We start from the raw sequence: 15,000 nt of genomic DNA, 5'->3' as shown, positions 1-15,000 counted from the left end.
CTTTCTCTCTCTCTCTCTCTCTCTTTCTTTCTCCCTTCTCTTTATCACTCCCAGGTTACCTCTCTTTCTCTAGCACCCTCAGGTTCTATTTCTCTCTCTCTGTCTCTCTTTCTTTGTCACTCTCCCTCTCTCCATCTCCATCAATCAAAGGAACATATAACAATACAGCACAGGAACAGGCCACTCGGCCCTCCAAGCCTGTGCTGGCCCATTTTGCCCTTCCATACTGAAACTGTCTTCACTTGCAGGATCCATATTCCCCTATTTCCCTTCCTATTCATGTATTTGTCCAGATGCTTCTTAAATACTGCCATTGCCCTGCTTCCGCCACACTCTCCCCTGCTCTTTGTGTGGAAAAACATGCCTCGCACCTCTCTTTTGAACTCCTGCCCCCTCACTCCTTGAACCTGTGTCCCCCAGTAACGGACCCTTGCATCCTGGGAAGAAAACCTCCTACTTTCCACGCTATCCATGCCATTCACAATATTGCAAACTTCTATCAGGCCGCCCCTCAACCTCCTGCGTTCAGTGAAAACAAACCCACTCTATCCAACCTTTCTCCATAGCTACAGTCCCCCCAGGTCAGGCAACATCCTGGTAAACCCTCTCTGTACCCTCTGCAAAAATTCTCTCAAGCTGCAGCATTACTTACCTGTCCTTATACTCAGCGCCCCTTCCAATGAAGGTAAGCTTGACAGAGGCCTGTTTTACTGCCTCATCCACCTGTGCTGCCACTTTTCGTGACCTGGGGACCTGCACACCCAGATCCCTCTGCATATCAATACTCCTAAGGGTTCTACCATTCGCTGTATAATTTCCACCTGGACTTGACCTTCCAAAATGCACATTTTTCCAGATTAAGCTCCAACTGCAATTTTTCTCTCCATGCCTCCAGCTGATCTATATCCTGCTCTATCCTCTGACAATCCTCCTCAATATGCACAACTCCCCTAATCTTTGTATCATCCTAATTAGACCAGCTATGATTTCCTCCAATTCATTTATGTGGAAGACGAACAGCAGTGGGCCCAGCACCAATCCTGTGGAGCGCCATTAGTCACGGAGCTCCGTTCCGAAAGGCATCTTTCCATCGCTACCCTCTGTCTCCTGTGACTAAGTCAGTTCTGTATCCATCTTGCCAGCTCACCCCTGATACCATGTGACTTCACCTTTTGTGCCAGTCAGCCACCAGGAACATTGTCAAAGGCTTTACTGAAGTCCACGTAGACAACATCAACCGCTTTTCCCTCATTGATCATCTTCATCACCTCCTCAAAAAACTCAATCGAGTTAGTGAGGCACGACCTCCCTCCTCTACCCCCACACAAACCCCTTCTGTCCATCGCTAATATGTCCATTTGCTTCTAAATGCATATAGATCTTGTTCCTGAGAATCTTTCCCAATAATTTCCCTACTACCGACCTGAGACTCACAGGTCTGTAATTTCCAGGGTTATCCCTGCTACCCATCTTAAACAATGAGACAACATTGACTATTCTCCAGTCCTCTGGGACCTCACCTGTGGCCAAAGAGTTATCATTTTCTCTCTCTCTCTCTCTCTCTCTCTCTCTCACACACACTCACTCTCTCCATCACTCCCAGGATATCTCTCACTCTCTTTCTTGAACTCTCCCCATCACTCCTCAGTTTTCTCAGACTCACTCTCTCCATCGCTGCCAAACTATCTCTCTCTTTCTCCCTCCATCACTCCCAAACTATCTCTCTCTTTCTCTCTCCATCACTGCCAAACTATCTCTCTCTTTCTCCCTCCATCACTCCCAAACTATCTCTCTCTTTCTCCCTCCATCACTCCCAAACTATCTCTCTCTTTCTCCCTCCATCACTCCCAAACTATCTCTCTCTTTCTCTCTCCATCGCTCCCAAACTATCTCTCTCTTTCTCCCTCCATCACTCCCAAACTATCTCTCGCTTTCTCTCTCCATCACTCCCAAACTATCTCTCTCTTTCTCCCTCCATCACTCCCAAACTATCTCTCTCTTTCTCCCTCCATCACTCCCAAACTATCTCTCTCCGTCACTCCCAAAGTATCTCACTCTTTCTCGCTCCGTCACTCCCAAACTATCTCTCTCTTTCTCTCTGCATCACTTCCTGGTTCTCTCTCTCTCTCTGTTTCTCTCTCACACACACACACACACACACACACACACACACCCAGCCCCCCCCACACACACACACAGACACAGACACACACACACACACACACACATCATTCCTAGGTTTATTCTCTCTTAATCACTCTCTCCATCACTCCCAAACTCTCTCTGTCTCTCTCTCTCTCTCTCATATGTCCATCTCTCTCACTTACTCATTCTCTCTTTCACCCATCGCTCCTAGGTGTACTCTCTCTCTCTCTCCCACTCACTCACTCTCTCCATCACTCCCAACCTATCTCTCTCTTTCTCTCTCCATCACTCCTGGACTCCCAGGTTGTCTTTTTCTCTCTCCTCTACCTCTCACTCTCTCCATCATTCACCCTCTCTCCCAGTGTCCCTGCCTCCTCACTCACCTCCCACTTTCTGTTTCATCTCTGACCCTCTATTCACCTCCTTATCCCTCGCCCCCCCTCCCCACTCCTCCAACACTGTCTACTTACTCTGCCATGCTGAAGGCCAGCTCAAAGTTCTGCCTCCGGTTTTTGGGAGCCAGTGCGGAATAATCAAAGGAATCTGGGAAGAATTTGTGGACTAGGGCACAAAACGCCATCCCATCATTCCAGGAGGTGGAGAAATTCTGGATGTCGACGTGCTGCAGGAAAAGAAAACAGGATATAGGCTGGATCATCAGAGAGATCTGCAACACTTTGTACCCCAGTGTTAGCATCTGGCACTCCCAGGATATTGACAGTCAGGGCTTAGATACAGTGTAGAGCTCCCACTACATTACCCTGACAGCGAAACACTCACACTCACCTGGTAACCACGCGTTTTCTGGCGACACCACTCCAGGAGCTTCTGTTTGACACTACTTCCGCCAGATTTTCCGAAGCTGGTCGACCGTTGTGGCTTCATTTTCGAGCCCGCTGAGGCAGGAACCCTAGAACACAGCAGAGTGACTGAAGAGTGGAGTGATCTGCCTGTGATTCTACATCCACTTTGTCACCTTCAGATCCTCTCAGCGGCTTCACCCAAAGTGACAGCAGTGAATGTGAAATCCGGACCCATCGTCTGGCGCCCATCACAGTGCCCGGCCGAAAGGGGAAGCTGGTGATGGACACCTGGCTATCTGAGAATTCTGTGCAGCTGTGAAAGGCTGCTATTCGTCACAATGAACAAACGACAATATGCCCGCTCCCTCCGACAGTGCCCGCTCCCTCCGACAGCGCCCACTCCCTCAGCACTGACCCTCCGACAGCGCCCACTCCCTCAGCACTGACCCTCCGACAATGCCCACTCCCTCAGCACTGACCTTCCGACAGTGCCCGCTCCGTCAGCACTGAGCATCCGACAGTACCCGCTCCCTCAGCACTGACCCTCCGACAGCGCCTGCTCCCTCAGCACTGACCCTCCGACAGTGCCCGCTCCCTCAGCATTGACCCTCCGACAGTGCCCGCTCCCTCAGCACTGACCCTCCGACAGTGCCCGCTCCCTCAGCACTGACCCTCTGACAGTGCCCGCTCCCTCGGCACTGACCCTCCGACAGTGCCCGCTCCCTCAGCACTGACCCTCCGACAGCGCCCGCTCCCTCGGCACTGACCCTCCGACAGTGCCCGCTCCCTCTGCACTGACCCTCCGACAGTGCCCGCTCCCTCACCGCTGTCAAGCATGAATATCAATCAGTATTATGGAGTTCATTGTTTTGTGTTGAGTCTCCTGACTCCTGTTGAGCACCAGTGTTCTTGTAGGAACGGGAACGATCCCAGAGAAATAGACGTTGGTCCTGCTCCGAGTCTGCCTGCTTTCCTTGTGAACACTGCCAGACTTCGTGGGATATAGTACTCACGTGTCTTTCTGTGCGTCAGCCTTCTGCATGGCCGCTCTGCGAGACTGAGCGCCAAAGGACCGTGGGACGGTCTGCGAGCGGCCAATCTCCCTCATCCTGTCGCTGTTTCTCGCCTCCTCCACCAGAGGGCTCTTCAGGCACGTGACGTCTTCCTTGGTGATGGACCTGTCCAGGCAGGACAGCGGGTGAGGATCTGTCGCCTGAAGGGGAAGAGTGGCCACATCGGCAGAAACCCAGCCCAGCCACATCCCTACCCATTGTTGACAATCCCAACGGATCAAACCCCTTCCCATTCCCTCCCAACATAGTCCATCCCAGTGGATCACACCCCTTCATATTCCCCACCAACGTACACCATCCTTGTGAATCACACCCCCTTCCCATTCCCTCCCAATGTACACCATCCCAGTGAACCACACCCCTTCCCATTCCCTCCCAATGTACACCATCCCAGTGAATCACACCCCTTCCCATTCCCTCCCAATGTACACCATCCCAGTGAACCACACCCCTTCCCATTCCCTCCCAATGCACACCATCCCAGTGAATCACACCCCTTCCCATTCCCTCCCAATGTACACCATCCCAGTGAATCACACCCCTTCCCATTCCCTCCCAATGTACACCATCCCAGTGAACCACACCCCTTCCCATTCCCTCCCATTGTACACCATCCCAGTGAATCACACCCCTTCCCATTCCCTCCCAATGTACACCATCCCTGTGAATCACACCCCTTCCCACTCCCTCCCATTGTACACAATCCCAGTCGATCATACACCTTCCCACTCCCTTCCATTGTACACCATCCCAGTGAATCACACCCCTTCCCATTCCCTCCCACTGTAAACCATTCCAGTGAATCACACCACTTCCCACTCCCTCCCATTGTACACAATCCCAGTCGATCATACACCTTCCCACTCCCTTCCATTGTACACCATCCCAGTGAATCACACCCCTTCCCATTCCCTCCCAATGTACACCATCCCAGTGAACCACACCCCTTCCCATTCCCTCCCAATGTACAACATCCCAGTGAACCACACCCCTTCCCATTCCCTCCCATTGTACACAATCCCAGTGAATCACTGTGGCCATTCCCCTCAACAATAAGTATACCGTTTTGGATACTGTTGTGGTCGGGGGGGGGGGGGGACTTACCAGGGGAAAGCAGTGGGGCACAGGTCTCTGTCACAGAGTCTGTCCCTGCTGCTCAGAGGGAAGGGGGAAGAGGAGCAGAGCAGTAGTCATTGGGGACTCCATAGTCAGAGGGACAGATAGGAGGTTCTGTGGGGACGAGAGAGACTCACGGTTGGTGTGTTGCCTCCCAGGTGCCAGGGTGCGTGATGTCTCGGGTCGTGTTTTTGGGATCCTTAAGGGGGAGGGGGAGCAGCCCCAAGTCGTGGTCCACATTGGCACCAGTGACATAGGTAGGAAGAGAGATGGGGATTTAAGGCAGAAATTCAGGGAGCTAGGATGGAAGCTTAGAGCTAGGACAAACAGAGTTGTTGTCTCTGGTTTGTTGCCCGTGCCACATGCTAGTGAGGCGAGGAATAGGGAGAGAGAGGAGTTGAACATGTGGCTACAGGGATGGTGCAGGAGGGAGGGTTTTGGATTCTTGGATAATTGGGGCTCTTTCTGGGGTAGGTGGGACCTCTACAAGCAGGATGGTCTTCACCTGAACCAGAGGGGTACCAATATCCTTGGGGGGGGGCGGAATTCGCTAAGGCTATTCGGGCGGGTTTAAACTAACTCAGCAGGGAGATGGGAACCAAAATTGTTGTTGGACTTTTAGGTTGAGGGTAGGGCGGTCCGAAATAAAGTTTCAGGGACGCAAGATGGCACTGGCAAGCAAGAAGTTGGTTTGAAGTGTGTCTACTTCAACGCCAGGAGCGGCCGGAATAAGGTGGGTGAACTTGCAGCATGGGTTAGTACCTGGGACTTCGATGTTGTGGCCATTTCGGAGACATGGATAGAGCAGGGACAGGAATGGTTGTTGCAGGTTCTGGGATTTAGATGTGTCAGTATGAACAGAGAAGATGGTAAAAGAGGAGAAGGTGAGGCATTGTTGGTCAAGGACAGTATTACAGTTGCAGAAAAGATGTTTGGGAACTCGTCAACTGAGGTAGTACGGGTGGAGGTTAGAAACAGGAAAGGAAAGGGCACCCCGTTGGGAGTTTTCTATAAGCCTCCGAATAGTTCCAGATATGTAGAGGAAAGGATAGCAAAGATGATTCTCGATAGGAGTGAGAGAGGCAGGGTAGTTGTCATGGGGGACTTCAACTTTCCAAATATTGACTGGGAACACTATAGTTTGAGTATGATAGATGGATCAGTTTTTGTCCAGTGTGTGCAGGAGGGCTTCCTGACACAGTATGTAGACAGGCCAACTAGGGGCGAAGCCACATTAGATGTGGTATTGGGTAATGAGCCTGGCCAGGTGGTAGATTTGGAAGTAGGTGAGTACTTTGGTGATAGCGATCACAATTCTGTAATGTTTACTTTAGTGATGCAAAGGGATAGGTGTATACCACTGGGCAGGAGTTATAGCTGAGGAAAAGGCAATTACGATGAGATTAGGCAAGATTTAGGGAGCATAGGATGGGGAAGGAAACTGCAGGGGATGGGCGCATTAGAAATGTAGAGCACAGTTAGGGTGCTTGAGGGTTACAAGGTAGCCAGGAAAGACCTAAAGACAGAGCTCAGAAGAGCCAGGAGGAGGCATGAGAAGATAGGATCAGGGTAAACCCTAAGGCTTTCCATAAGTATTTAAGGAATAAAAGAATGACGAGAGTAAGATTAGGGCCAATCAAGGATAGTAGTGGGAAGTTGTGTGTGGAGTCAGAGGAGATGGGGAAGCACTAAATGAATAATTTTCGATATTATTCACTTTAAAAAATGACAATGTTGTGGAGGAGAATACTGAGATACAGGCTACTAGACTAGGTGGGATTGAGGTTCACAAGAAAGAGGTATTAGAAATCCTACAGAGTGTGAAGATCGATAAGACCCCTGGGCCGGATGGGATTTATCCTAGGATCCTCCTGAAAGCTAGGGAGGAGATTGCCGAGCCTTTGGCATTGATCCTTAACTCGTCATTGTCTACAGGAATAGTGCCAGATGACTGGAGGATAGCAAATATGGTTCCCCTGTTCAAGAAGGGGAGTAGAGACAACCCTGGTAATTATAGAGCAGTGAGCCTTACCTCAGTTGTTGGTAAAGTGTTGGAAAAGGTTATAAGGGATAGGATTTATAATCATCTAGCAAAGAATAAATTGATTAGGGATAGTCAGCACTGTTTTGTGAAGGGTAGGTCGTGCCTCACAAACCTTATTGGAGTTCTTTGAGAAGGTGACCAAACAGGTAGATGAGAATAAACCGGTTGATGTGGTGTATATGGATTTCAGCAAGGCGTTCGATAAGTTTCCCCACAGTAGGCTATTGTACAAAATGCGGAGGAATGGGATTGTGGGAGATATAGCAGTTTGGATCGGAAATTGGCTTGCTGAAAGAAGACAGAGGTTGGTAGTTGATGGGAAATGTTCATCCTGGAGACCAGTTACTAGTGGTGTACCGCAAGGGTCGGTGTTGGGTCCACTGCTGTTTGTCATTTTTATAAATGACCTGGATGAGGGCGTAGAAGGATGGGTTAGTAAATTTGCAGACGACACTAAGGTCGGTGGAGTTGTGGATAGTGACAAAGGATGCCGTAGGTTGCAGAGAGACAGAGATAAGCTGCAGAGCTGGGCTGAGAGGTGGCAAATGGAGTTTAATGCAGACAAGTGTGAGGTGATGCACTTTGGTAGGAGTAACCAGAAGGCAAAGTACTGGGCTAATGGTAAGATTCTTAGCAGTGTAGATGAGCAGAGAGATCTCGGTGTCCAAGTACACAGATCCTTGAAAGTTGCCACCCAGGTTGACAGGGCTGTTAAGAAGGCATACAGTGTTTTAGCTTTTATTAATAGAGGGATCGAGTTCCGGAACCAAGAGGATATGGTGAAGCTGTACAAAACTCTGGTGCGGCCACACTTGGAGTATTGTGTACAGTTCTGGTCACCGCATTATAAGGAGGATGTGGAAGCTTTGGAAAGGGTGCAGAGGAGATTTACTAGGATGTTGCCTAATATGGAGGAAAGGTCTTACGAGGAAAGGCTGAGGGACTTGAGGCTGTTTTCATTAGAGAGAAGAAGGTTGAGAGGTGACTTAATTGAAACATATAAAATAATCAGAGTGTTAGATAGGGTGGATAGGGAGAGCCTTTTTCCTAGGATGGTGATGGCGAGCACGAGGGGGCATAGCTTTAAATTGAGGGGTGAAAGATATAGGACAGATGTCAGAGGTAGTTTCTTTACTCAGAGAGTAGTAAGGGAATGGAACGCTTTGCCTGCAACGGTAGTAGATTCGCCAACTTTAGGTACATTTAAGTCGTCAATGGACAAGCATATGGACGTACATGGAATAGTGTAGGTTAGATGGGCTTTGGATCGGTATGACAGGTCGGCACAACATCGAGGGCCGAAGGGCCTGTAGTGTGCTGTATTGTTCTATGTTCTATGTTTCCCATTCCCTCCCATTGTACACAATCCCAGAGAATCACACCCCTTCCCATTCCCTCCCATTGTACTCCATCCCTGTGAATCACACCCCTTCCCATTCCCTCCCAATGTACACCATCCCAGTGGATCACATCCTTTCCCATTCCCTCCCATTGTATATCATCCCTGTGAATCACACCCCTTCCCATTCCCTCCCATTGGACCCAATCCCAATGGATCAAACCCCTTCCCATTCACTCCCATTGTACACAATCCCAGTCAATCACACCCCTTCCCATTCCCTCCCATTGTACACAATCCCAGTCAATCACACCCCTTCCCAATCCCTCCCATTGTACTCCATCCCAGTGAATCACACCCCTTCCCATTCCCTCCCATTGTACACAATCCCAGTGGATCACATCCTTTCCCATTCTCTCCCGTTGTATATCATCCCTGTGAATCACACCCCTTCCCATTCACTCCCATTGTACCCAATCCCAATGGATCAAACCCCTTCCCATTCACTCCCATTGTACCCAATCCCTGTGGGATCAAACCCCTCCCATTCACTCCCATTGTCCCCAATCCCAACGGATCACATCCCTTCCCATTCACTCCCACTGTACCCAATCCCAGTGGGATCAAAACCCTTCCCATTCACTTCCATTGTACCCAATCCCAATGGATCAAACCCCTTCCCATTCACTTCCATTGTACCCAATCCCAGTGGGATCAAACCCCTTCCCATTCTCTCCCATTGTACACCATCCCAATGGATCAAACCCCTTCCCATTCACTCCCATGGTACCCAATTCAATGGGATCAAACCCCTTCCCATTCACTCCCATTGTACCCAATTCAATGGGATCAAACCCCTTCCCATTCACTCCCATTGTACCCAATCCCAATGGGATGAAACCCCTTCCCATTCACTCCCCTTGTACCCAATCCCAATGAGATGAAATCCCTTTCCTTTGAAGAATGGCAGGAGCATCAAGGTGAGGGTGATCCTGTGTTTGGGCTCCCGGTGAGGCCTTTCTCCCTGTTCAGAGAGCACCACAAATGCTGACCAGTCACAGTGTGTCAGATACAGCTACTCACCGACTCAGCGAAGACATTGACAGAGACTCAGCGACACCAGCCTCACCCTCGACAGTCTGTCCTGGAAAAGCAGGACAGAGTAGAGGACTGAGAAGTGAACAGAATGTGTTAGACTGAGGCAGGAAGTTGGGGGTAAGCCGCAATGCAGCAAATTTGAAACTGTTTCGGAGTAGCTGACAAGATTGGGGAAGAGAAGAAAACACTGAGGGTCGAAAATGGAGAACTGGTAAATGTAATGTATTTAGAGTTTGAGAGGCACTTTATAAGCTGTTGCAGAAATGTTACTGCACACACTAAGAACTCATGGTGTTGGGAGGATACATTAGCACGGGTAGATTATTACTTGCTCCCCAGTCACAGAAACAGTGAGCACAAATGGCTCATTTTCAATTGACAAACCATTCCTAATGGACTGCTGTAATGGTCAGCGCTGGGGTCACAACAATTTACAACCTGTACTGGTAACTGAGATGAAAGGTCCATGTATTGTGGCCAGTGGGACGGCTTGGTGGCTCAGGGGTTAAACCTGCAGTCTCACGGCGCCAGGGACACGGATTCGATCCCACCCTCGGGCGACTGTCTGTGTGTAGTTTGCACATTCTCCCCGCGTCTGCGTGGGTTTCCTCCAGGTCCTCCGGTTTCCTCCCACAGTCCAAAGGTGTGCAGGATAGGGTGGGTTGGCCGTGCTAAATTGTCCCATAGTGTCCAGGGATGTGCAGGTTAGGGTGGGTTGGCCGTGCTAAATTGTCCCGTAGTTCCCAGGGATGTGCGGGTTAGGGTGGGATTGGCCGTGCTAAATTGTCCCATAGTGCCCAGGGATGTGCGGGTTAGGGTGGGTTGGCCGTGCTAAATTGTCCCATAGTGCCCAGGGATGTGTGGGTTAGGGTGGGTTGGCCGTGCTAAATTGTCCCATAGTGCCCAGGGATGTGCGGGTTAGGGTGGGTTGGCCGTGCTAAATTGTCCCATAGTGTCCAAGGATGTGCAGGTTAGGGTGGGTTGGCCGTGCTAAATTGTCCCATAGTGTCCAGGGATGTGCAGGTTAGGGTGGGTTGGCCGTGCTAAATTGTCCCGTAGTGCCCAGGGATGTGCGGGTTAGGGTGGGTTGGCCGTGCTAAATTGTCCCATAGTGCCCAGGGATGTGCGGGTTAGGGTGGGTTGGCCGTGCTAAATTGTCCAATAGTGCCCAGGGATGTGCGGGTTAGGGTGGATTGGCCGTGCTAAATTGCCCCATAGTGCCCAGGGATGTGCGGGTTAGGGTGGATTGGCCGTGCTAAATTGTCTCATAGTGCCCAGGGATGTGCGGGTTAGGGTGGGTTGGCCGTGCTAAATTGTCCCATAGTGTCCAGGGATGTGCGGGTTAGGGTGGATTGGCCGTGCTAAATTGTCCCATAGTGCCCAGGGATGTGTGGGTTAGGGTGGATTGGCCGTGCTAAATTGTCCCATAGTCCCCAGGGATGTGTGGGTTAGGGTGGATTGGCCGTGCTAAATTGTCCCGTAGTGCCCAGGGATGTGCAGGTTAGGGTGGGTTGGCCGTGCTAAATTGTCCAATAGTGCCCAGGGATGTGCGGGTTAGGGTGGATTGGCCGTACTAAATTGTCCCATAGTGTCCAGGGATGTGCGGGTTAGGGTGGATTGGCCGTGCTAAATTGTCCCATAGTGCCCAGGGATGTGTGGGTTAGGGTGGATTGGCCGTGCTAAATTGTCCCATAGTGCCCAGGGATGTGTGGGTTAGGGTGGATTGGCCGTGCTAAATTGTCCCATAGTGCCCAGGGATGTGCAGGTTAGGGTGGGTTGGCCGTGGGGAATGCAGGGTTACAAGGATACGAAAGGGGTTGGGATGCTCTTTGGAGGGGGTAATATAGGCTTGATGGGCCAAATGGCCTGCTTCTGCACTGTCGGGGACGAATGATTCTATGAAATATACATAGGATATGAAGGTTGTTTGAAAGTGTCCCCAAAGGGTTGGTGAAAAGTTGAGAGGAGACACATTTTTGGCAAGTTCACAGGTTGAAGTTGGGAAAATGGGAGGTCGTCCACTTTGTTGGAGAGATAAGAAACAGGGTTAAAATGGGGATAGACTGTGGGATGCAGTAGCGTGTTGGGATCTGGGCATCCTTCCGCACGATTCACATTTGGCCAGCCAGCAGCTCCGGGAAGGGATGGGGAGGGCGGTCGGAATGAGAGGTGAATTTATTGGGACGGGCTTGGAGAAAGGCAATGGAGAGGAATGTTTCAGCCTTCCCAGGCCATAGGCTAGGGACAGGGCAGCGTCTGGTTCCGGTCTCCTCCCTGACCGAGGGAGTCTGTGCTTTGGAGGAGGGCCAAAGAAGGATCACTGGAGGCTGGGCCCTGCGGTGAGGGGATTTAGGTTCCCCTGAGGTAGGGCAGAGTACATCGGGCTCAAGCTCATTGGCGACGAGGAGAATGGCAAAGTGATTGTGTTAAAATGTGTAACATCCCAAGCGAGGATGTGGTTCGGACAAGGGGATTGACAGGGTGGGCGTAAAACGCAGTCACAGAGATATACAGCACCGAAACAAACCCTTCAGTCTCACTCATCCGCGCTGATCCGAGCTCCTAAATTAATCTAGTCCCATTTGGCCCATTTCCCTCTAAACCCTTCCTATCCATGTCCCTATCCAGATCCCTTTTAAATGCTGTAACTGAACCAGCCTCCACCACTTCCTCCGGCAGCTCATTCCATACACGCACCACCCTCTGTGTGAAAAAGTTACCCCTCAGGTCCCTTTTAAATCTTGCCCCTCTCACCTTAAACTCTCTAGTTTTGGACTCCCGCACCCTGGGGGAAAAGGCCTTGTCTATTGACCCCATCCACACCCCGAATGATTTTATAAACCCCTATAAGGTCACCCCCTCAGCCTCCGATGCTCCAGGGAAAATAACGCCAGCATATTCAGGGTCTCGCTGTCGCTCACACCCTCCGACCATGGCAACATTCTTGTAAATCTTTTCTGAACCCTTTCAAATTTAACAACATCCTTCCAGTAACAGGGAGACCGGGATTACACACAGTATTCCAGAAGTGGCCCGAACCAATGTCCTGTACAGCCGCAACATGACCCTCCCAGCTCCCTGTACTCAATGCACTGACCAATAAAGGCCAGGGTCCCAAATCCCTCCCTCACCCCCCTGTCTACCTGCAACTCCACTTTCAAGGAGCTATGAACCTGCCCCCCCGCTCCACAAGGTCTCTTAGAGTTTGATCCTTGGGAGCAGTCGAGAATGATGAGTGCGAGAGGGTCACATATTCAGGAAAAAGACTGTCCCCCAGCAAACCCCTAGCCATTACAGATGGCATGAGGAGAGATTCCCACTCTCTGAGGGTAATTATTCAGTTGGAATACCTTTGCCAGAAAGCAATGGATATATTCATTGCTAACCCCTAAGGGAGTGGAGAAGGATGGCCGACAAGCTGGAGAGTTAGACTAAAATCAGATCAGCCGTGATAGCAGAGAACGGTGGAGCAACATTGAGAGATCTATCCCGACCCCCAACAGTCCCGCAGATAGGGCTAATGGTGGAGGTGAAGCAGGGTTTAGTTCTAACCGTTGACACACTGATAACCAACACGGCCAATGTTTTCTTTCGATAAACTCTCAGTACCTTCCCGACGGAGCTGTGGCCCCTCCAGGGAATTGTGGCTCTCTGTACGGACCTCAGCATCCAGCGATGATTCTCCCCCAGCGTCGACACCAGCTGCTTCCTCGAGGTTCCCTGTATCTGCTCCCTGCTCACTTTCCCTGGGATCGGGGTCCAGATTCTGCACCGATGTCTCGGGCTCATCGCTCACTTTCTCAGTGGGCAACACACCCTGCTCAGGTATAAAAATACAGCCAGCATTACTGACTCTATCTCTCTGTCCCCCACAGGGAGATATCTGTACACTGACTAGTGTCTCTCAGTCCCTCTCTCTCTCAGGGAGATATCTGTACACTGACTAGTGTCTCTCAGTCCCCTCTCTCTCTCAGGGAGATATCTGTACACTGACTGGTGTCATTCAGTCCCCTCTCTCTCTCAGGGAGATATCTGTACACTGACTGGTGTCTCTCAGTCCCCTCTCTCAGGGAGATATCTGTACACTGACTGGTGTCTCTCAGTCCCCCCTCTCTCTCTCAGGGAGATATCTGAACACTGACTGGTGTCATTCAGTCCCCTCTCTCTCTCAGGGAGATATCTGTACACTGACTGGTGTCTCTCAGTCCCATCTCTCTCTCAGGGAGATATCTGAACACTGACTGGTGTCTCTCAGTCCCCTCTCTCTCGGGGAGATATCTGTACACTGACTGGTGTCTCTCAGTCCCCCCTCTCTCTCTCTCGGGGAGATATCTGTACACTGACTGGTGTCTCTCAGTCCCCCGTCTCTCTCTCTCAGGGAGATATCTGTACACTGACTGGTGTCTCTCAGTCCCCTCTCTCTCTCAGGGAGATATCTGTACACTGACTGGTGTCTCTCAGTCCCCTCTCTCTCTCAGGGAGATATCTGTACACTGACTGGTGTCTCTCAGTCCCCTCTCTCTCTCAGGGAGATATCTGTACACTGACTGGTGTCTCTCAGTCCCCTCTCTCTCAGGGAGATATCTGTACACTGACTGGTGTCTCTCAGTCCCCCCTCTCTCTCTCAGGGAGATATCTGTACACTGACTGGTGTCTCTCAGTCCCCTCTCTCTCTCAGGGAGATATCTGTACACTGACTGGTTTCTCTCAGTCCCCTCTCTCTCGGGGAGATATCTGTACACTGACTGGTGTCTCTCAGTCCCCCGCTCTCTCTCTCTCAGGGAGATATCTGTACACTGACTGGTGTCTCTCAGTCCACTCTCTCTCTCTCTCAGGGAGATATCTGTACACTGACTGGTGTCTCTCAGTCCCCTCTCTCTCTCAGGGCGATATCTGTACACTGACTGGTGTCTCTCAGTCCCCCCTCTCTCTCAGGGAGATATCTGTACACTGACTGGTGTCTCTCAGTCCCCTCTCTCTCTCAGGGAGATATCTGTACACTGACTGGTGTCTCTCAGTCCCCCGTCTCTCTCTCTCAGGGAAATATCTGAACACTGACTGGTGTCAATTCCTCATCCTTTGATCATGTCTTTCCCTTTCAATGCACACCCGGTACCTGCCTCTTTCTTACCATTTCGGTGGGGAGCTCGGCACCAGTTGGATCTTCTGGGGGACTGGGGCAGAGTCTGGCTGGATCCATCCCAGAATCTTCCTGGGTGGATTTCGACGGTTCAGTGTTCATCCCGCTGCTGAAAAACATCCACAAATTGGTGAATTCCGTGTGCTGACTTCCCGGCATCACTTGTCTCCACCAACCAGTTGAGGCACAGGGTCTTAGGTCACAGATCACCCATAGTTTCATTCAGTGATCTCCCATGACCT

General features: G+C 50.8%; 1 protein-coding gene across 5 annotated transcripts in view; it reads right to left on the bottom strand.

The window, feature by feature from the left end:
* Positions 1-15,000, bottom strand: part of LOC125449610 (smoothelin-like protein 2) — a 28,773-nt gene that overhangs the window by 5,741 nt on the left and 8,032 nt on the right. For 4 of the 5 annotated variants that reach the window (XM_059642849.1, XM_059642848.1, XM_059642852.1 and 1 more), the window contains exons 2-7: positions 14,750-14,867; positions 13,228-13,435; positions 9,604-9,664; positions 3,962-4,126; positions 2,932-3,055; positions 2,616-2,767 (exon numbers count right to left, since the gene is read on the bottom strand). In XM_059642849.1, the coding sequence (XP_059498832.1) occupies positions 2,616-2,767; positions 2,932-3,055; positions 3,962-4,126; positions 9,604-9,664; positions 13,228-13,435; positions 14,750-14,867 (828 nt within the window). The remainder of the gene's footprint in view (positions 1-2,615; positions 2,768-2,931; positions 3,056-3,961; positions 4,127-9,603; positions 9,665-13,227; positions 13,436-14,749; positions 14,868-15,000) is intronic. The other variant, XM_059642850.1, reaches the window with a different exon arrangement.

This window comes from Stegostoma tigrinum, chromosome 46 (genome assembly GCF_030684315.1).
Source record: "Stegostoma tigrinum isolate sSteTig4 chromosome 46, sSteTig4.hap1, whole genome shotgun sequence".
NCBI lineage: Eukaryota > Metazoa > Chordata > Chondrichthyes > Orectolobiformes > Stegostomatidae > Stegostoma > Stegostoma tigrinum.
Note: the sequence above shows the minus strand (reverse complement) of the source record. Positions and strands in the feature narration are given on the sequence as shown.